This window comes from Mustela lutreola, chromosome 9 (genome assembly GCF_030435805.1).
Source record: "Mustela lutreola isolate mMusLut2 chromosome 9, mMusLut2.pri, whole genome shotgun sequence".
NCBI lineage: Eukaryota > Metazoa > Chordata > Mammalia > Carnivora > Mustelidae > Mustela > Mustela lutreola.
Genome location: NC_081298.1, coordinates 108,193,117 through 108,214,283, shown reverse-complemented (window position 1 = coordinate 108,214,283; position 21,167 = coordinate 108,193,117). Strand labels below are relative to the sequence as shown.

The window sequence follows — 21,167 nt, the reverse complement described above, 5'->3', positions numbered from 1 at the left end:
ACACAAAACCTACCGGTGATCCCTGACCTAGAAAGGAGATGTGGGCTGGGAGATACTCAGCGTTTACATGTGAACATGAACTAGACAACTGGTAACCCCATTTCTGAGGGAGGGAAAACCCCACATTTTCAGTAAAACAGACACCCCCCTCTGTTTATAATGCCCTTGCCTCAGTGGCACTGAGGCAGCTCTGGAGACCTGTCTGATTGCCCTGGCTTTACTTCTTCCTTATACCCAGAAGTCAAGCCTTCCCGTTTTGAAGGCCCCCATCTGACTGGCTGTGTTTCTTCCGCAGCCACCATGTCCCACAGGCCCGGATGGAACTCTTCCCTCACCCAGGGATTCTTGGTAGCACATCCTGGCTTGCCCACTTCTGCCCAGGTTAGGACCCCCATGCCAGCATATGTATTAATAATGCCCATTTCACTCTCAAATGCCCAGTGTGAGTGATGAATTATTTGGTCAACCCAGTTCTTGGTGATGGTTACGGGATTTCCTCAACTCCAGCACTCTTGACATTTGGTGCCATCTTTGCGAGGGGGCTGTTCCTTGCATTGCGGGACATTCAGCAGCACCCGTGGTATCTACTCAGAAGGTGTCAGTAGCAGCAGCCCAGCACCCTCCCCCGCCCCCACCGTGTGACAACCCTAAATATCTCTAAATATTGCCCTATGTCCCCAGGGGGCAAAATCGTCCTGGGTTGAGAACCATTATGTTCGATTATGACCATTTCCCCCAAATGCCTCTGCCTCTTCCGCAAAGGGGCTGCTTCTTCTCCTAGGACTTGCATGGACACCCTGTGAGCCTGTCAACCAACTTGCCAAGGTCATTCTTTCTATATCCCTGCTTGTCCAACTTTTTTTCCCCCCAAGTTTCCCCCCCCATCGCCCCAGGTCCTGCATGCTTCAAACTCTCCAAGGGGTGGCCAGGAATGATGAAAGGGAAGGTACGTCCCATGGAACCTTATGAGTCGTCGATACCGGAAGGACTAACTCTTACCTTGATTTCTAGGGATTCCCTGACGACTGTTTGTGCATTCAGTAAAGATTTTTTGAGTAAGTATGATGTCCTAGGCACTTTTCTGAGTACTGGGAATACAGCAGTGAATAAGAATGCTAAATTAGCAGGGCCGCCATTAACTCAAGATGGGGCACGAGATCAGATGGACGTGTGGAGGCAAGCCTGGGGGTCAGCAGACAAGACCCAGCCTTCTGGGCTTCTGCCCTTTCTCTGGAGGGAATGGTGTGGGCACCAGAGGACCTCAGTCCTTAGTCTGCTGCTACAGCTAATTTTCCAAGTGCCCTTAGACCAGTCACCTATGTGCCCAAGCTTGTGTCTTCGTGTGCAAAGTGGGAGGAAAACAGGAAGAGTAGCCTTATGCACCTTATTACTACTGCTACAGTATGACCAGTATAACTCAGAGCCAGCATTCCATGCTACAGGTGGACACTAAGCAGAGCAATGGACACATTCTATAAATGACTACATGTCATGGGAACCATTACAGAACAAATTTGAATAAGCCATCAGTGTTTATTATCTAAAGCTATGTGAATGTTTTCATATACCACCTCCTAATTTGTTTGACTTTAGTACAATGTCCTGCTGTGGTTGATGCTGGACCAAACAGGGAAGAATCTACCCAAATTCTGCAGGTGGGCTCAGTTCACTTGACCCAGGGTCCAAACAGATGAGGGACTGGAAACCCAGGTGAGGCAAGGAAATTTCAGTATATTCAGAAGTAGAGGGAGAAATACGCAGAAGATATACCAAAGTAAAATCTGATCTCTCTTCCAAGAAGAGTGCAATACAATCAGCTATCAGACTCAGCCCCTTCAGCCCTCAGATGAAGCATCTGGCCAGGTACTGGAGCCCATGAGAGAAAGGGGTGACAAGAAGCCTGTGGGGTGGCAGGGGTACAGAGGGTAGACAGGTGCATGCAAAGGAGAGTGATGGAAAAGGGTGGTGGCTAATTCAAGCCTGATGCTTCTCTCTTTCCTCCTCCTGCTTCTAGATCCAAGCCAGACTGTGGCTGAGTGACAAACCCCTTAATTGCTCTGAATTACATCTTCCTGTCTGTCTCGTGAAGAGCTAGGTTAAATAAGAGATTGCAAATTAGGTTCAGTTTACCCCTAAATTCTTTGGTAGGGGCTCCCTGGTACACTGTGTTGAGCAGGATTCTGAGGCTCTATCTGTGTCTACCAAGACTGTGGCTGGAGGTGAGGAGGTCAGTCTTGGCTCTTAGGCCACCTCTTTGCTGGTGCTGGCCTAGGTACTCTCCAGGCCTCTTGTGGTCCCGCATTCCCCTTTTTCCCACCCTCATCCACCCCATCCCATCACCTGGTCCTACTGCTTCTTAAGCTTGGAAGCTCTGTGGACCCAGCCCTGGGGCATGGGGTCCCCTGAAGCCACAATTTAATTTAGCCGCAGTTGCCCTGTGGGACCCCCATCCCACGAAACCAGCCCTTAGACTGCTCTTAGAAATACATTCATCAGTCTCACTCCCTTAAATTCTGAGATTTCAATCTTCACCTCTCCTCAGTCCCCATGTTTTCTCCCTGTGGGACAGAAGTTTCTGAATCAAATGCCAGAGGCACATCCCAAAGGCTTCCAGGAAACTTGGCCCTCCTGGGAAGTCTAGCAAGATTTTCTATAGGGTGGCTCTCACCCAGGCTGTGGCCCCTTTAATTTCCTTGTCAATCCCTCAAAACTCTGCCTCCGTTCCTTACATAAGTGCTTACTTCCAAAAAGCCGCGAACCTTGCAAACTTCTCAGAAATGAAACCACAGAAACCATGAGGACATGAGTTCCAACGTGGCCTAACCATGAGCTTTAACTGACTTACTTATTTTTAAGGCTCTTCCTCATGAGTTTTTCTGATTCGCATCTCCTCAGCACTCAAATATACTTCCAACACGGCCCTGTTTTTCAGAAGGTGATGTAGATATAGGCCCATGTTGGCTGGCTATGAAGTGGGGTTCTATAAGAAAACCCTAGCGCCCTAGAAATACTGGTAAAAGTTCTAAATATTGGTAGCATTCCTCCGAGGAATTCAGAGGGTAGAGGTGATTGCAGACAATTTTATTTGTCCACTTTGATGTCTGCCCTCTATGTGACCCCTTTTCAATTCCTTATCTTGTTCTGATAGCAAAGAAAATTTATAGCAATCCAGAAATCTCTTTGGCAGGACTAAATATAATTTCGCACAAAAGAATGGAGGCGGGTAATGGACTCTTTGATGATAAAACCAAACTCAGAGCTTTCTGATCAGCTGAGCTGGAATCAGCCCCAGGACAGGCAGGACAGGGATGGCCTTGATATCACTCTTGCAAGTGTGTGGGACCCAGACTGGGGCATCTGAAGGGAAACGACAGGAATATCAGGGGCAATCCTATTGTTCCCCAAACCCTGATGCTACTTTTTTGGCTAATTAGGGAGAAGCTGAGACCCAGAAGGACAGTCACCCTGGAAATCGCACAATCAGAGCCACTGAGCGAGGAGAGGAGAAGACCCCGGGGGGAGATGGAGATGCAGCTGGGAGGATCCTTCGGAAGCCACTCAGAGGAGGAGAGCCGGGAGGGCCACGCTGAATCTGGAAGGAAAACTCAGCTGTCCTGCCCCTTCCTCTGGTCTGCAGCACTCCCTCAGAATAATTCAGTCTGGGCTACCTTCCCTTCCTTTCAAGTTCACCTCTTTCTTCTTTGGGTCAATTTCTAGGTTCCTGGACTCTTGAGATCGTTCCTCCTAGCCTTCCTTCTCCCTGGGTCTCCTCACATCCCGATCACCACGGCTCAGCCACAGGTCACGCATTTAGCATTTAGGCCCATTCTTGACCAGAGGCCACAGGTGGATGGTCTTCAAGGAGCTGAGGGTCAACACCCTGGGCTCTGCATGAACACGCTGATCCTTAGCTACAGAGCTGGCCCAACTCTGTGAACCGCAGCCCTGACTTGCTTCCTGTTCTTAGCAACCTGCCTGGACCCAGTACCTCCACGTCTGGGCACCTCTTGCTTTTCTGAGCCCCTGCCTCTGGTGCCACGTCTTCCGAGCCTTGCAGCCCCCCAGTGGCTCTCGCAGGGGCCGCGCTCGGCACCCTGGCGTCTTCCTTACCTCATGTGGTGGGTAACCTTCCCTTCCTGCCGTCGGTCTAGAGAGTCGGCATGGCCACTAGTCTAAGAACTGGCAGAGAGTGGAAGCGGCACCCGGTTGGACTGCGTGTTGACAGGAGGTGCTTGAAGCCCTCACAGGGTGACGGGAGGGGAGAAAGTTGTGGGGGGACTGTGGGGGAGCACTTTGCCCCGGGCTGTTCCAACTATACTTCATACGACTACCCGAGACCGCTTCCCATGGACACCTGCCCTTCCCTCTCCACTCCACTGGGCCTGCCAAGTCTCTGGGCGACTCACACAGTAACCAAAGTCCCGTTCCCCAGCATCACACGCTTCACCCACACCTCACCCCTTGCTGCCTTACCGCAGCCCTCCTGCTCCAGGCCTGCCATTCACACGAAGCGGGCAGCCTCACCCACGATCGGGCCTCTCCACCCTGCAGGGGATGGGAGTCCCTTTACTCCCTGGCTCGCCTCCCACCCTCCCTATCCCATTTTCTCTGGCTGACATCATCCCACTCAGCTCACGGATTTTTCTTCTTTAATCACTTTGGTCAAAACAAATGACCCATCTCCGCTGACTTCACCAGCTTTTGAAATTTTGAACTCTGAGTCAACGTTTGCTTCCTTGCTCCATGCCCCGAAACACTGTCTCTCAGCCCACACACTGGACTTCCTTTGTTAACCCTTTACCTCTGTGCCCACTTCTTCCAAGAGGGCCTCCCACATCAGACGGTGGGCATGCACAGAGAGTAAAAATCACAGGTGCCTGCCGGACAGAATATAGAGGCAGCTATCCGACAGGGTCTGTGGACGTGAATAAACGACCTTGCGGTCCTACTGGGCAGGCAGAGGTCTTGGTTTTCTAGTTTGGTGGTCCAAGGGCTTTCAGGGGCAGAGTTCCTGCTTCAAACAGAGTAGCTCTTCATTTGTCTGGTTTGGATACCTGGCTTCTGTAAAAGCTGTCACTTCAAGAGAGTGTTTTGAGGCCCAGAAAGTTGAAAACCACTGGCCCAGAAGGACTGCCTCACTTCTGGCTTCCTCCTTGGGTTCTAGTTCAATGCCTTGGGCCCATATCTCAAATAGTCCCATTGCTGGGGAAGCCCTTCCGATATCTGGAGATGATAATGGGTCTCTGCTCCCTTTGCTTATTCCACTCCAGGCCACCTGCCCAAGCTGGATACCCTGACTCTTTCGGCTACTGCCCAGGCCCTGGCTGGATAGGCTGATGTCCTTCTGCTGGGGAGACCCAGTTTGATTTATAACTTGGGGTGAACGCAGGTTGAGCCCTCACTCTGCCAGACACCACATGCCTATTCAGGGACCTTAACCAGGCCCTTCTCCTTCCTGGGTCTGTTTCCCATCAGTGTAAGGACAGATTTGCTGTAGATGCCCCTAAGTGCTTCCAGCTTTAAATGTTTTGAGCCAGTGAGGTTCCTGATGGAAGGTCCCTCTGTTCTCCCTTCTCTCAAGCTGGTGAGTAACTCTGCTTCAGTGTTCTCCAAGGGTGACACTGCTAAGTTGGGTATAAGAAGAGATACACTATGGAGACCCAATGGGGACAGACCTTGTTGTCTTTAGAAATTTGGTCCATTCATTGGCTACAAAAGCCAACGACTTTTTCCCCTCCAAAGTTCTTTTTTCCTTCTTTTTTATTTCTCACCCTAACCAAGCGTTCACTGCTTTATACTGCCCAGCTCCTGACCTTAACGTCCCTGCTTGTCCATGGGGCTTTGGAGCAAGTTTCTAGAAATCAGCCAGGCACCCCTCTTCCGGGCATCGACTGCCCCTCCCGCCGCCTGATGTTGCCAGCACAGAGCACCACATATGGGCATGTCCAAAAGTTGTGGGAAGATTTAGGGAATAGAGTGATGGCGGACAGAACTGGAGGCCAGAGAGGGGGCTGGACCCCAAAGCAGGGGACTGGTGGCCGGCCCTGAGATCCCCCCCCCCGCTCCCACCCCCCACAAGAGCTGCCCGGGACCTCCCTGTCGTACCTGAGAGGAGGGCCTGGCCCGTGAACTGCCCGTACACGGAGGCAGCATGGGGAAAGGCATTGAAGGGCGGGACCGAGGCACCGGCTGGGACCCCGGAGCCGACTTGCTGCAGATCCAAAAAGGCGGAGCTAGATAAAGAGGAAGGGGTGGAGCTAGAACTGGACACCTCGGGGGTTTCCTGCTTTATGGCGAAGGGTGAATGAGGATCTGCCGGAGGGAGGGAGACAACAAGGAGAGAGGGGTGTGAGATGATGGGGTGGGCACATGCACAAACCCAGCCATGAGATGTGGGGTTGGGGGAGAGCGGGCGGGGCGCTGGGGCAGACGGCTCCTCTCTGAGTCTGGGGGTGATGGGAGGGGCTGCGCGTGTTCCTCGGGGTGAGTGGAGGCTGGGGAGACAGAAGCTCTGCCTCCGTGCTGTGCCTCTGAGGTGCGGAAGGACTGTGTGTGCCCCCCTCCCCTCCCCCACTGCAGTGGGGGAGCGCGGAGGAGGCGGTGGGCCACCGGGAGGCCGGACCCTCTGTACCCACCCGGAGGCCCAGCCGGCACAGCCCACCTCTCCTCAGCAGGCCCAGGGCGCTAGCCACCTCCGCCTCAGGGCCGTCCACGCTCTGCCTTCCAGCCCCTCTGCGCAGCTGGGCCCACGTGGCCCAAGACATTCCAGGCATCGTACCTGCCACCACCGGGTAGGTCTGGTGAGTCGAGAGGTTGCGCCCCAAGGGTGTGTTGGAAGGGGTCAGGGTGGCCTTGCCGTCGTCCAGGGCGGCGCTGTTGAGCAAGGGCAGCGGGTAGAGACCCTGGGGAACAAAGAGAAGTCAGCGTGTGGGGGTCCCCTGGCCTCAGTCCTCACTAGGGGACCCTGAGACCTGATCTGCGCAGAAAGGCTCCTTTCCTTTCTTCCTTCTTTGCACTCCAGCTGGACTCCACTTAGCCTGTTAATGGGTTCTTGGGTTTCTTATTCTCCCACTGGACTGGCAACCCCACTGTTCTCCCAATCCCCGGCTCCCAGCTTCTGCTAGTGCAGCCCCAGGATTCAAAGCCACCTGGTGGTTCCACGGCTTGGCTGACCCCACAGGGTCTGGACCCTCAGAGAACAGGCTGTAGGGCAGGAGCCGTCTCTCTGTGGCGGGTTTCAGAGTGCTTCACCCATTCATTGGTTTAAGCCTCTCCAGATGGGAAACACAGCCGCGGAGGCCACGAAACCTGGTAGGTTCCCCTATGGGGCAGAGGCAGGATGGAAACCTAGAGGTCTGGCTCTCCCGTCCATGCTCCCCAACCTTGCGCTCAACTGGATGACGTCATAACCACAGCCGTTTGCCAAGGGCGCACATTAGAGCTTTGCCCACATTAACCTGTCCGCTGACCCCCACAGCCCTGTGACATGAGCAGGCAATACTGTGTCTGTTTTATAGGTGGAGAGCCTGAAGCCCAGAGGCAAGTCCCCAGGCAAGAGTGACACAGGTGCTAGGCTGCCGCAGGTGCTCTTCCTTCAGGGAAGCAGCAGATATAACACCCCCACCCCCAACAGGTGGCTGTCTTCTTCCTCTCCTCTATATCCAAGTCAATTTAATTTGCTGCTTCTGCTGGAAGGTGATCCTTGGGGTTAATTTTGCTTAAACAAAATAAAACAAACAAAATCCTCTTTATTAAGTACCTGTGGGGTTTTCTTTCTCCCTTGTTCAGTTATAGGCTAGTGTGCACTACCCCTCACTGTCACTCCCTCCCTCGAGGGGGACAGGATAGCACACACAAGCACACACCTGTCCTCTGCTTGTGGGTCACACACGTCACAAACACACTCTGTGTGCAATGGTAAAAGCAACGAACGCTCCGTGGTTACATAATGGGTTCACTTCTAACGATTTCTATGGAGCTGGGTTCTCCAAAGGGCCACGGCATTTTCAGGTTGCCTGCCAGGCACTTCTGGAAGCTGCAGGCATTTCTAGAGGCCACAAGAGCACCATTGTCATATGGCTGTGATTACTGACTGAATGGTTCTCTGGTTCCATGGTTTTCTGAGGCGGGCCTGCTTCGAGGTAGGGGGAAGCTGCTTAGAGTCAGGCTTAATGAAATCGAGCAAAATACCTAATTTCTAGAGAGTGTAAGAAAAGTTTAAAATGCCTTATGGTTGTGTTGATTTGATAACAAATACAAACTCAAAATCCCTAGCTTTCCCAAATCCAGACAGTTCAGTGGGGAAATAAAATGTCCCCCAGTTCCCCCCAAAGTCCCCAGTCATCCCAGTGATGGCCGGATTTCTTCCTGGGATTGAACTTGAATCCGGGTGCACAGGGACATAATGCTCTAGCACATGGGCCAGCTTGAGGCCTGGGTCTGCCATGATCAGCCACTCATCCCTTTAACAGGGGAAATTGAATCTGCGTCACCAGGCAGATGTAAGGACTATATGAGATTTTTTTATACATACATTAAATGCTTAGCACAGAATGCCCAGGACATTGCTCTAAAAGGTATTATTATTTCTGAATTCTGTGCAGAGTCATAAGCTGCAAAGTTCTCGGTGGCTGTCATAATATTCACATTTGGCTGATGTGTTCTTGTTGCCCTCGTGAAAGAGAGGACAAAGAACTGTTCCTCACTGTGACTCCTGGCTGTGCCTAGTGGTGAAACAGCAACCAGAACCAGGAGTGAGGCCACGTGGTGTTTCCGCTGAATGCTTTCCTCCTTGTCGATCTGATAGGGAAGATGGCTGTGCCTTCCCCCCCAATCCTGAGGTCGAGTGTGAGGACCTATGCTTCTCACTCTCAGCTCCCCAGGCCAGAGGGCCTACCTGGGGCCAGGTGAGAGTGCGCAGTGTCCTTGGATGACAAAGTCCGAGTCACCAAGGACAGGAGAGGCAGGGGCTCAGACACAGGGAGCCCTCGGCACAGGCTGGGTGCTCCCTGCCCCTTACCACCCAACCGGGTGAATGAATGAGTGAGCAGATTGACTGAGGGAGGAATGAATCGTGGATGGACACTGCCGAGCGTCCACTTTCTTATCTATAGGACAAGAGGTTGGAGCAGTTCCATGGTTTTCAAACTCTCTTTCTCTAGCCTTCGAGTGAGAACTGATGTGGAAGCACTGTATCTAAAACAGGGAGCCGGCAGGCCAGTCAGAAGGAAACCAAGGCCGGCAGATCTGAGCTCCACAACCGATCACTCCCCCAGGCTCTGTCTACCCTCCAGCCCTGGGTTATCGCCACACAAATGGAAAGACTGGGCTCCGTGGTCCCCAAGGTCCCTGTGGCTCCACGACTCTCTAAGACCCTGATTCCCTATGTGCATGGGCCAGCTTGATGCTGGTCTTGGTCTCCCTGTCATCATCAGGCAGGGCCCTCTGGGGGCTCAGCCATAGAGCCAGGAGGTGGCTTTGGGACCCAGCGGGTGCCCAGTGTCTAGGCAGCAGGATTTCTGCAGGAAAGCTGGTGCTTGCACACAGAATGGGCTCCCTTTGAGGGAGCCCAGAGCTGCACGTCCCTTGGGGAGCTGTGTGCTGACTCTCAGATGAGCACTCGGGCCCTCTCCCCAGGTCTGCTGACGGCCAACTTTCTCTGCACCCCCTCGTGGTGGCCACAGCCCAGGCTGATAAAAATCGCTGACGCAGATTGCCTAGCCAGCTGCGATGCTGGCGTGGGCCCAGCAGCCCAGACGGTCACTGGCCGTGGTTCAGCCCCTTATTGGCCTCGTCCGCATTGTCCTGCTCAGACTTTCAAGGCGTAAGGCTTGCCTCACTGCCGGATCAAATGACAGCATGAGCAAAGTGGGGTGAGCGGACCCACCCTAAGGGAATTCCTCAGCTGGCTGACCTGGGGAGGGGACATGGGAGTGGGGACGGGAGCTGCTGCTACTGTGGACAGATACACATGAACGGAGGGGCCGGTGGTCCTAGAAGTTCTGTCAGAGCTCTGGAGTCTCTGCTGGCCTCGGCGGGGAGACCAGGGACGTCTCTGTTAGCTTTTCCCAGAAGTGGACCCACTGTAAACCATTTTACCTGTCCTGAGCACTAGACATCAAAACTCCCCCGCAACCTGCAATTTATTGTTCTGGATTTCTCAGCTCACTCACTAATACCGGTTTACTGAGTATCTCTTTTAAGAGGGGCACCACGTTGGTGCTGGAGATTAAAATAAAAAGAAAAAAATGCTTCTAGATGCTGCCTTGCCTTAGGAAACCCACTGTCTATACCTCTGCCCCCTGGGCAATTAGAGTAGGCCGTGAGAAGTTACTGGGGTGGCGTGCTGGTTGGATAGAAACACGGACCAGGGAGACATGGAGCATGGCTGTGGGGCAGGGCTCGAATCGTGGGTAAGGGGTGCTTGAGCTGACTCGTGATGACGGCCAAGCAGTACTTTTCCAGGCAGGAAGGTGGAAGGCAAGGCGCTCCGTGGGGCGGGCATGCTGTGTGCCAGGGCAGAGAGGTGTGAACAGGAAGGACCTGCTTGGGAGCGTGAGTAAAGCAGATCTTATGGTGTGCAGGTGTGAGTGGCCGGGGGTACGCTGGCGGTGCTCGTCAAGGTCATGGTGTAGGGCTTTGAGCTGCCGCTTCAGAGCTGTAGGACCTGACTGCTCTGGGAAAGCCGCAGAGGACAGAGGGAAGGCGAGGCCAGGGTGTGTCGCTCTTTGGGAAAGGGCAGAGCTCAGAGGCTAAGAGTGAGGGAAGCTGAGGGGGCTGGGGGCAGAAGGAGGAAGGTACCAGCATCTAGTAAAATAAAGGCTGACTTGCAAGGCGCCACAGGAAGCACGCACCCTGGGCCCACTGGTGCAACTTCTGGTTGATCGGGTGGCAAGCAGCAAGCAGCCTAGGAGTCTTCCCGAGACCGTGCTATTGGGCGGCCCCTGCCTGCCACTGCACCACCACTCACCTGGCTGCTCACCTGCTCGCCTTTGGTGTGGCTGGGGGAGGCATAGGCCTCCGGGTAGTGCTGCCGCTCAAAGGGGCACTCGAGCGGCTCCAGGTGGTGCTGGCTGAAGGCGTCCGTGCGCAGGTGCTTGCGGGGCCCGCTGCTGCTGCTCTGGGAGTCGATGCTCAGCCGGCAGCTGTCCTGGTCACCTGGCATCCCCAGGCAGGGAGAAAGCATTCAGGGGACCCACCTACCCATGCCCCAGGTGGGACTGGAGGGGCAGACTCTGGGCTGCAGAGGGACGGGGAGGACCCGGCTCCAGGCTGGGGGACTGTGGCCAACTTAGGGGCAGGCCATGTGCTGTAGGTGGGAGTCACCAGCCTCTGCAAAGTCCGGAGCTACCAGTCCCCTTGGAGCCTGAGCAGACCACCCTCCTGCACCCCAAGCTGCCCTCTGGTTCCCTGACACTCACTGTCGTCCATTTTCCTCTTGCTGTCGCTGCCCGGCTGAGCGATCCCCAGGAGCCCGTTGATGGAGTAGGTGGAGCCCAGAGAGTCTGACTGGGGTGACTCTGGGGGGGTTACAGCCGAGCTGGGGACTGCAGTGGGATGAGAGGGAGAGGGTTAGCACATGGAGGGGGGACACCCCTCAGAGTCCCTTGTGGGAGGGGTTCTTGGAATGAAGGCTGCCTGAAATGTTGCTGCCCCTAAGTGTGTCAGCGCATCTTTCCCGGGACCCAGCGAAGCTTTGTCCTTGCAGAAGGGCTCAGTTCACGCCAGTGGGTTTGTCTGTGTGGGCGTGTGTGTGACTATGTGTTTGCACATGGGTGTTTGCATGCAAGGTTGAGCGTGCCAGCACATCAGCACTCACTCAGCGTATGTCCTGGGCTCAGGGACTTGGTGGCCACGCAGCTGTCCATGGGGAGGTTGAACGGTTGCTGCACTTTGGTCCGGATGATTCTGTAAGGAAGACCAGAAAGGCCATTAGAGAGAAGAGGAGGAAACAGGACTCACGAGGCCTGGGATCCCGTGCCTTTCTGAGTTTTTTTGGGTAACTTAGAGGTGCCTCAAGGACAACCTGTCTAAAACCAACCCCCTGACCTCACTCCTCACACCTGGTCCTTCCCAGTGTTCCTGTTTCATGATCAGTTCCACTGGAAACTCAAGATAGAAAGATCGGTGGGGCCTCACCTTTGCCTCCCTCCCTCCTCTATCAAAGCCATCATGAAGTTCTTGGGTTTGACCTTCTAAACCTCTCCAGCTTTGACTCCTCTCTGCATGTCACAGTCAGCAACTTCATTCAGGCCATTCAGGGATCCCTCACTGGCCCATCCCTACCTGCTCTTGACTTTTTCTGATCTGTTCTCCCTATTGTACCCGGAGTGGACATTTTGAAATGCAACTCAGCCTCCTGCTGACAGTCTGTCCCGTTTCTTACAGATCACAGGCAAGAATATGTGACATGGCCACCAGCCTCTAAAAGGCAGTCTTTGCTGATATTTCCACCTCAGCTTACCTTGTGCTCCCCTTCTGTCTGCTGGCTTCCTTTCAGCTTCTTGTCTAAGATCTGTGAGCCACAGGGCCTTTGCGTGTGTTGTTTCAGAGCATCTTTGGCTTCCCTTTTTACTTAGTTAACTCTTACTCATTGTTTCTTTCTCAGGGACATCGTTTTTTTCCTTCCTAAACCAAGCACCCCATGCTAGCTCATGTACCTCATGTTCCTCTCCCTAGGAGGACTGAGAGCTGCATTTTTACAATTGTGTGTGGCGGCACTCAGTACTTGATAGCATCTGTCTTCTCACTAGACTATAAGCTCCACAAGGACAAGGATTGTGTGTTCCCGGGGCCTAGCACATAATGAGTGAATTACGTATATGGGAATGAATGAGTGAGTAAATGATTGATTGAGGCTATGAGTGAATAATTGAATGACCAAACAATTGAGTGAATGCTTGAATGAGGGCCAGGTTAGGGGTCGTGTGGCCCAGGAAAGGGTCACTTCAGGATTCTTTTATCGAATGGAAGAGGATATAGCGTGTGAAGAAGGAAACTGGCAAAGTACAACTAGGGGTGGGGTGGGGTGGGGTGGGGTGGGGTGGGGACAGGAGTGTTGCAGAGCAGTGGGGAGGTGTGAATCCTGCTCTGTAGCACCTAGGGTGCTTCCTGCTTAGCTTTTCAGCAGGAGGACCCAAGCCAGCCCTCCTTTGGGTCTCTATCATGATTTCCCCAAAGCCCGGGTGCCCTGACTCTTCCACTCCCCCCAACCCGGTGGCTGTGTCCCTCTTACCTATTGATGGAGCTGACACTGGGCACAGTGTCATTGTCACAGACACCCTCCGCCAGGAGCCGGTCTCGGATCTCCCAGGCAAACATGGTGGGGTTCTGCCGCTTGTAGTCTCCAATCTTCTCCACCACCTTGGGGGTGGCCACCTTGGGCTTGGAGCCCCCTATCACTCCAGGCCGGATGCTGCCAGTCTCGTAGTACCTACTCCAATAGAGAACCCCAAAGAATTACCCAATAAGCAGGTGGTGTCTCCGGGCTGGGACTTAGCCAGAGACTCTTGTTCCTCCCCAAGGCTTCTGGGGGTAAGATGTACCCCCAGGGCTGGGCTCAGATACTTAATGTTCCTGGCACTGTCTGTTTCCCTTGCATGAGTAGGTTTATGCTGCTGCCAAACCAGAGCCCCCAGCTCAAGACTTCGCCCTGGACACCTGGCTTCTCCCTTTTTCCCTCCTGCCAGTATCCTGCATCTGAGTTCCCACAAGAGCCTCCTATGGCATACAAACAGTCTCCCTTTAAGAAAGGAAGTTTTGCTGCGTATGTCTGTGCGTCCATAAAAGTTCACAGTAGTGGGTTTCTCTATGCAGCTTTCTAGGGTTAAAGCTTGACTCACCGTTCTTGGCCATCCTGGCTTTATGCCTCCCCAGGAGGCCAGCTTGGATTGTTGGGCCCTCGGCTCTGTCTTACCTTTGCTCCCCTACCTTCTCCCCCCGCCGCCCCCACCACCACCCTGGTTGGCCACTGGCTTTCTACCAGATTACATAGTTCAGGTGGAAGCTGTTCTTCCCGGACTCTGGAATGCCGGCCTGGCCTGGATCCCCAACCACGTCCAGCCCCTCAAGCCAAGCCTGCTCTCTCAGGCTGCCCACTTTTCCTCTCCTTTGAGCCCCAGACAGCTGCTTTGGTAGATTCGTAACTTAGGTCAGGATAACTTTCCCCTCTTTGTGGTGGAAACTCTCTGGTCTCTTCTGTCAGAGAATAAAGCTTGGTTTTTTAAAACTCTGCTTGTCCACCATAGCCATTCCAGACTCATCTCTTGAGGGCACTGCAGTCCATCCTAGGAGCCCCTCTCCTGACCCGAGGCAGAGGGGGTGGGACAGTGCCCTTGTCCTTGGCAACTTCAGTCAGGAAGCCAGAGCTCTCCACAGTTCAGCTACAGTCAGGTCCCTTTGGCTCTTTAAACCAGGACTGTTGCTGAATCCACCTATGAGCTGGGTGAGGGAGACAAGTACACTGAGCTGCTGCAAAGCCTCAAGTACCCCAGGGAAGGGGCATTTTGGGAGTGGCTCTCCAGGCTATGCTCTGTCAGCCCAGAAGCGGGGCTTTGCTGCTCCTGGTCCCTCCTGAAACTTTGGGCCGGTGGTCCTCAACTCTGGGTATTGAAAACTGGAATCCCTTGAAGGAGCCTTAACACTATACAAACCTTTGGGCCTGTTCTCCTAAAGTTCTGCTTTAATAACGAGTGTGGGCTTGGGCCTAGACACACATGCCTATTTTTTAACTAGGTTTCCCCAGGAGACTCCCTCGTGCAGCCCTGGTGATGAACCACTGCTCTGGCATGAGTGTTCTTTTCTTTTCTTTTCTTTTCTTTTTTTAAGATTTTATTTATTTGTCAGAGAGAGAGAGAGAGAGAGAGAGAGCGCGCAAGCACAGGCAGAGAGAGTGGCAGGCAGAGGCAGAGGGAGAAGCAGGCTCCCTGCGGAGCAAGGAGCCCGATGTAGGACTCGATCCCAGGACGCTGGGATCATGACCTGAGCCGAAGGCAGCTGCTTAACCAACTGAGCCACCCAGGTGTCCCTGGCATGAGTGTTCTTAACTGGTCCCTGGTCATCCCCTAAAAATCACAACACCCAGGTCTGGCTCCTGGAGAAGATGCTGTGATTTATATGTCGGTGTGGACCAGGCTTAGGGCTGTGCAGCTCATCAAGGAACCCTGGTGCTCCTTTGCAGGTGCTCTGGGACTTAAGAGTTTAAGAAGCACACTCAAATATCCCTCATGCAGGGAGTGAGACCGCAGGAGCCACCTCTCCTCCTGTGTGTCCCCTCCCTGGCTGCTCCATTTCCCTTGGTCTCAGCCAGGGTGGGGCTGGGGTGCTTTGGGGAAGCATCTCCAGCTTTAGGAGTGGGGAGGCCCCTAAAAATGAGAGATGGGGCACAGGAGCAAAGGGGGAGGGAGAAATGAAAGGAAGGAGAAATGGACAAAGAAAGAAGCAAGGACAGGAAAATTACAGAAGAGCAGTGGGTAGGGAGGCACCACCGGGAGGGAAGCTGGACGTGGGAGCTGACCTAGTGCGCCCAGAGGAAGGGGCGTGGTCGCAAGGTGGACCTCCCAAGGCAAACCCTGCGCGGAAGGTGGCTCGTGGTGAATTTCGTGCTTATGATGAATTTCGTGCTTACCTGCCGAGGATTTTGCTGACACAGCCATGGCTGACTCGGAGCTGGCGGGAGATGTCACAGGGCCGCACGCCCTGGTGGGCCAGGTCCACGATGCGTTGACGCACCACTTCCGGCAGGGGTCGGCCGTTCACAAAGGCTCCTCCCAGCTGGTTCAGCCCTCCGTGGCCTAAGAAGACAGTAGTCCCAGGAACAGCTGTCAAGGCCAGGCAGGGCAGGGCGGTGGGAATTAGCCCTTGCGTGTGGGTGCTGTGCGCACGTGCAAACTCCCACCAATCAGGCCCTCCAGTGCTCCTGCTGACATCTCCTCTCTCCCGTTGCAGGGGGAGGCTAGTTCCCGTTGGGAAGGGTGGTGTATGATGCAGGAGGGACACACGCCATCTGGGGACCTATTGGGCCTACTCAGTCTCCTCTCAGACCCTCAGCCCTTCACTCTGAATAACACACCCCCCCTTCCCTCTTTCTGACAAGTATCTAAAGATTGGAGATGCGGGGTCTTCCTACTCTGATGCTGAGCTGTGTGATGCTGGAGAACGTCCCCTCTCCTCTCTGGCTCCCCTTTCTTTATCTGTAAAATGAGGGCATAGACTAAATCAGTGGTCTTTACGTTTGTCTTTGTCTTTTTTCTTTTTAACACAGAGCCAGATTTTATCAGCACAAGTGCATCAAGAAACAGGAATGAATAAAAGCAGAGATTCTCTGGTTGAGCTGGGGCAGAGCGGCCCAGGCCTCATCTGTGGGCTCCCGGACCTAGTGATCCTATGGCTTCTTCTCCCTCTAATGGGCCAGAGAGCTGCAAGGCTGGACAGAGATCTCCACAGCACGTGTTCGTGGGGACTCCAGGGTCATGACATGCCGGGCTGCAGGCCATGATGCAGAATGTGGATGTGTGTGCGTGTTTCCTTAGCTGTCTTGCTAACTTGCCCTCGGCCCCAGCCTTTGTGTCATTCTGAGCCCATCTACCTAGTCAAGCACATATGTATTGAGCGCCTACCGTGTTCTGGGCACTGTACCAGGCCCTGCAGGTGCCTAGGTGAGTAAGGCAGATGCGATCTCTGCTCTTTTTTCATGGCGTTTACTAAAGTGAGGGCCCAGACCAACAAACAGCCAATCACCAGACCACGTGACCACTGCTGAGCCCAGGACCAGGCAGGGAGTTATGGGAACTACTGGAGGGGACCAAGCCCGGGCTTAGAGGACTCGAGAAGGGTTCCTGGAGAAGTCTACACTATAACTGAAGGTAAAGAGGTATTCGTCAAGGGAAGGAGAGAGGGAGAAAACTGTTCCAGGCAGTGCGAACAGCATGTGCAAAGGCTTAGAGTCAAGAAGGTGCTTGTCTGTTAGATTTACCAAACTTCTCAACTCTTAAAAATGCCAAGACCCACACTGGGCTCATTCTGGGGCTGAGATCGCCCTTTTGCTGATGAAGACTGGGGCTTGGAGAGTGTGAGTGACCTGCTTTCCATGACTTACGTAATTCAGCGTATATGAGGAGCGCCCAGGCTCTACCCAAGGATTAAGGCTCCCCTCAGTTCTTGGGTTGAGCCCTGTCCTATGGCCAGAACCAACCCTGGCAGCTTGGCATTGGTCCTGCAGTCTGTGCTGAAGGTGCCATGATCTGGGCATAAAGGATATCATTTCACGCCAGGGGATGACTTGGTGATCTGGCTGGGATGGTAGAGCTCCAGGGGTAGGAGTCAGAGAGAGCAGGCAGGCGAAGAGGAAGAGCCCACCCCAAGCCTTCTGTGTGAGCCCGTTAAGGACTATTTATGGGGAAGGGTGGGAAGTGCCTCCACTGGGCACACAGTACCCATTACCACCCACTGACTTAGCACATTCAGAACTGCCTTGCAATGTCTCCTCGGGGGCCCAAGCTGGCTTCAGCAGAACAGTCAATTTCTCTTAAATGAAAAAAGAAAGAGGCTATAAGTCTCTGGCCTGGGCGCTAAGTCAGGAGGAACAGGCCTGCTGGCCAAATACCCAGCAGGAGGGACACAGCGATCCATTACCCCGGTAGAGGGAATTGGGTGAGCTTGGACACAATTTTCCACTGTACCCATACTAGGCAGCTTGTCCCAAAGAGTGCTTTTCCACCAGGGCTGGGAGGACATCCCAGATGGCCCACTTTTGAACCCCTTTCACTGACTTCTGATGGCCACAGGCCGTCCTTGGACAATGGCTTAGTGCTTTGACCCACACTCCATCCCGGTGGTCTTTTGGCTCGTTGGGTGCAGACACTGAACACAAGGGGGCGCCAGACAGCCACCCAAACGCACACAAGACTTTGAGACAGTCCAGCTTTGTCCCCATTTTCCAGAACTTAGGCTTCTACCTCATCCACAAGGCTCAGGTGTTTGTCCTAGGACTGCTCTGTCTGGAAGCAAGGTTTCCTACACGTGGAGTTCTTCACCAGTAGAAAGGTAACAGGTTTAAAAAACCAAGTGCCATTTTTAAGGCACAATACCCAATACCTAAATTGGGTATTGTGCCTTAAAAAAAAAAAAAAAAACCACACACACACACAAAAAAAAAAACCCAAAAAACCAAACCAAACAAAAAACCCCGTCTGTTTTTCTATTGAAGGAGCTATGTGGACTATTGTCCTAAATCTTCCTGAAGGACTTATCAGGATCCTTAGATCCTCAGGAGCCCTCCTTGAAAGCTTATTTATTAGATCATCTAACATCAGAGTGAAGAGGAAGTTGTTCTCATACTTCTGGTCCTTAAATTATAAATTCTCAAGTGCTTTCTCTTATTTTACTGACTTTGGAATGACTTTGTGTTGCTGTATAAAGAGCATTGGGCCAGATTCCTACATAGACTCTGCCTGTTTTAATTTTATCATTTGAGAAAGTAGCTTTCTTTTTTCCCAGCTTTACTGTTCTCATCCATTGAATGGGACTTCGTGCTGTGTCTGCTGTTGACCTATAACAACAGTTATTAGAAGACGGGGAAACGAGGATGTAGGAGTGTTTGGTTTGCTGAAAATCTTGATTTTGTGCAAAATTTTTCTAATTTTTAATATTTACATCGTTGAATGTTATGACCCCAAGCTCAGCCTTAGGGCTGGAACAGCGGTTCTCAAATGAGCATGCATCAGAATCACTTGGGGGGCTCGTTAAATCACAGGTTGATGAACCCAATGCCCTGAGTGTCTGAATTAGCAGTTCTGGGATGGAACCAAGTATTTGTTTCTAAGAAGTTCCCAGATACTGCTTGTCTGGGGCCACACGTTGCAAACCACTGGTTTAGGCTGGGTGATGGCTTGTAAAGAAAATCAAGAGAGGAACTAAATACTTGTACAGCTACCACCTTGTCCCCACCAGCTTCAAAGAATAATAATTCATACTGTTAGTATATCATAGTTTTCACTTCTTCATGTACGAGGTGCCTACCATGAAGGTGGAAACTATCTTGAAAAGGTCAAGAAATTGGCCCTCAAGAAACTTCAAATCTTTGGGAGACGCAATCACATATATTGGGAATCACTGTGTTAAGGGAGAAGTTTCTGGAAGAGGTTAAGTTCAGGTGCTAGGGGAGGCCATAAGTGGTCAGTTGGAGGTTGCTGGGAGGGATGACTAGGAGATAACCAGGTAAAGAAGTTTCCACAGGAAAATAAATCCCTGCAGGGGATTTAATAAATCCCTGAGGTCTTGGTGCTCTGAAGACATTGGAAGACCTTTACTGTGGTGTAGGACAGGCGGAGTCTGGAAAGAGCCTGCTGGCGGAAGATGGAGATGGCCACTATGGTTTGAGGTTTTGAGCTGAGTCTTTGTAATGGAAGGACATTTGTCCTTCCTGTGTCCGGTGTGGGGGAGTGGGCTCCTTTGGGTGAGTCACCACCAACTGCCCAGAGGTGGGTGCAGACTTCCTTCCTGCCCTGGGAAGGGCTGGGCCACCCACTGTGCTGACCACCTTTCCATGACGCTGTGGACGGGGTGGGCTTTGAGGCCGGAAGCCAGGAATGAGTGGGAGCCCCTGGTTGGGCTGGGGGGAAGGTGTGAACCAGAAAGGGGTTTGAATCTTCCTAAGCAAGGGCCCTTTGCGTGGTCTGGAGCATCGTGGGTGGGGAGGGGGTGGGTAAGGAAGAGGAAGATAAGCCTGTCCAGCTGGACACCAGCAGGTTCTAAGTGTGAAGGCCCTCAGACAAAGGGTTGCCAACCTTCCCGGGACCAGAGAGGACTGTTCTATAGTGAGGGGTCTGGATGCCTGCAAAGCCTGATGTCCAGCAAGGTATACTTTGGAGAAATGACCATTTAGGGAAGCATTAGGGCTTTCTTTGGTCATTTCTTTACCCCTTATAGAGCTCTGAGGAGCAGGAACGGTGGAAGGAAAAGAGAGAGGCTCATCATGCAAAACTCCTGTTATAGGCACCAATCCCACATCCTTAAGGCCCACACAGAACTTTCCTGGGCCCCCCATAGTCCTCCTTACAAGTCGTCATCATGGTATCGATTACAGATTATCAGTCTCTGTTTCTTCTCCTCAAGTGCAGAGGCCCTATCTTTGCCCACCCAGCACCTACCACAAAAGTCTAATGCTTCCGTGTGCACATGCAACAGAAAAATGCTTTTCCCATGTGAGGGGCGGGTGGGCGGCCATTGTGATGGTTACTGCGCAGACTCCCTGCCGTGGGATCCCTAAATGGCGGACTCTACAACCGTCCCCTTTCTTTCTGTCCGGTTCCTCACGCCTCTGCCCAGTTCCAGAGTGACACTGATTCAATGGGTTGTTTTTGGAAAATTTCCCCTTAACTACCTGGGGGTTTTTGGTTTAGTTCCAAAGGGAGTCAAGGGGGCAGGCGGTGGCTGCTTTGGGATGTCCTTTAGACTCCTAGGTGCCTGCTCGCCTTCCACAAGGGAATGGCCTTGCTGATGCAGAGCAGGCTGTTCCCCAGCTCCCTCGCTTGCAGGCCCGTGGTATCCCACGGCAACTTTCCAGCGGCTCTCGTTGGCCCGGCGCCTTTCTGGAATAAAGGCCAGGGCCTGTGCCTCTTTCCGTTCTTAGAGAAGATGTTCCAGGACCACGGAAAACCTCGTTCCAACCTCTCGGTCCATCTGCCATTGCAAGTGCGCACCGTGGATGGTGCAGGCATCCCGCATCCGTGCGTCTCGCTCTAACACAAAAGACGCGGGCGCGGAGAAGCAGGTTTCCGCATCGGGCTTCAGCCTGCTGCATGGCCTTGGCATCTGTGCCTTGCACTTTGCCCCCCACCCCACCCCCACCCCCCAGGCTAACTAACTGGAGTGGCAGAGTCAGGGGCTGGCTAAAGCTGTGGGTTATACTTCATTTCGCGTTAAACCCTCACCCTTCTACCTGTTCTGGAACGCTACTCCATACATGATCCTATTCCTTTTATGTTGTTTACGTCTCCCTTTCTACACCGTCTTTCCCCTGGACCTACAAGGAAATTCATCTATGCTGCTTCCTCACCCCCACCCCCTCCCCCCAATATTCTCCTCCTGACCATAAACTTTTTTCTTAGTATTGTTTTTGAACAGAAACAAGAAGTAGTCCTACTTGCTGTTCCTATTTCTTTCCTTTC

At 53.0% G+C, this 21,167-nt stretch overlaps 1 protein-coding gene across 11 annotated transcripts in view; it reads right to left on the bottom strand.

Annotated features, from left to right (window-relative positions):
• Positions 1-21,167, bottom strand: part of PAX8 (paired box 8) — a 56,744-nt gene that overhangs the window by 10,246 nt on the left and 25,331 nt on the right. For 2 of the 11 annotated variants that reach the window (XM_059188334.1, XM_059188340.1), the window contains 7 exons: positions 15,626-15,791; positions 13,235-13,435; positions 11,819-11,907; positions 11,421-11,546; positions 10,970-11,157; positions 6,779-6,902; positions 6,106-6,312 (listed from right to left, as the gene is read on the bottom strand). In XM_059188334.1, coding sequence (XP_059044317.1) covers positions 6,106-6,312; positions 6,779-6,902; positions 10,970-11,157; positions 11,421-11,546; positions 11,819-11,907; positions 13,235-13,435; positions 15,626-15,791 — 1,101 coding nt within the window. Of the gene's footprint in view, positions 1-6,105; positions 6,313-6,778; positions 6,903-10,969; positions 11,158-11,420; positions 11,547-11,818; positions 11,908-13,234; positions 13,436-15,625; positions 15,819-21,167 lie in introns of all 11 variants that reach the window. The other 9 variants (XM_059188341.1, XM_059188337.1, XM_059188336.1 and 6 more) reach the window with 9 other exon arrangements.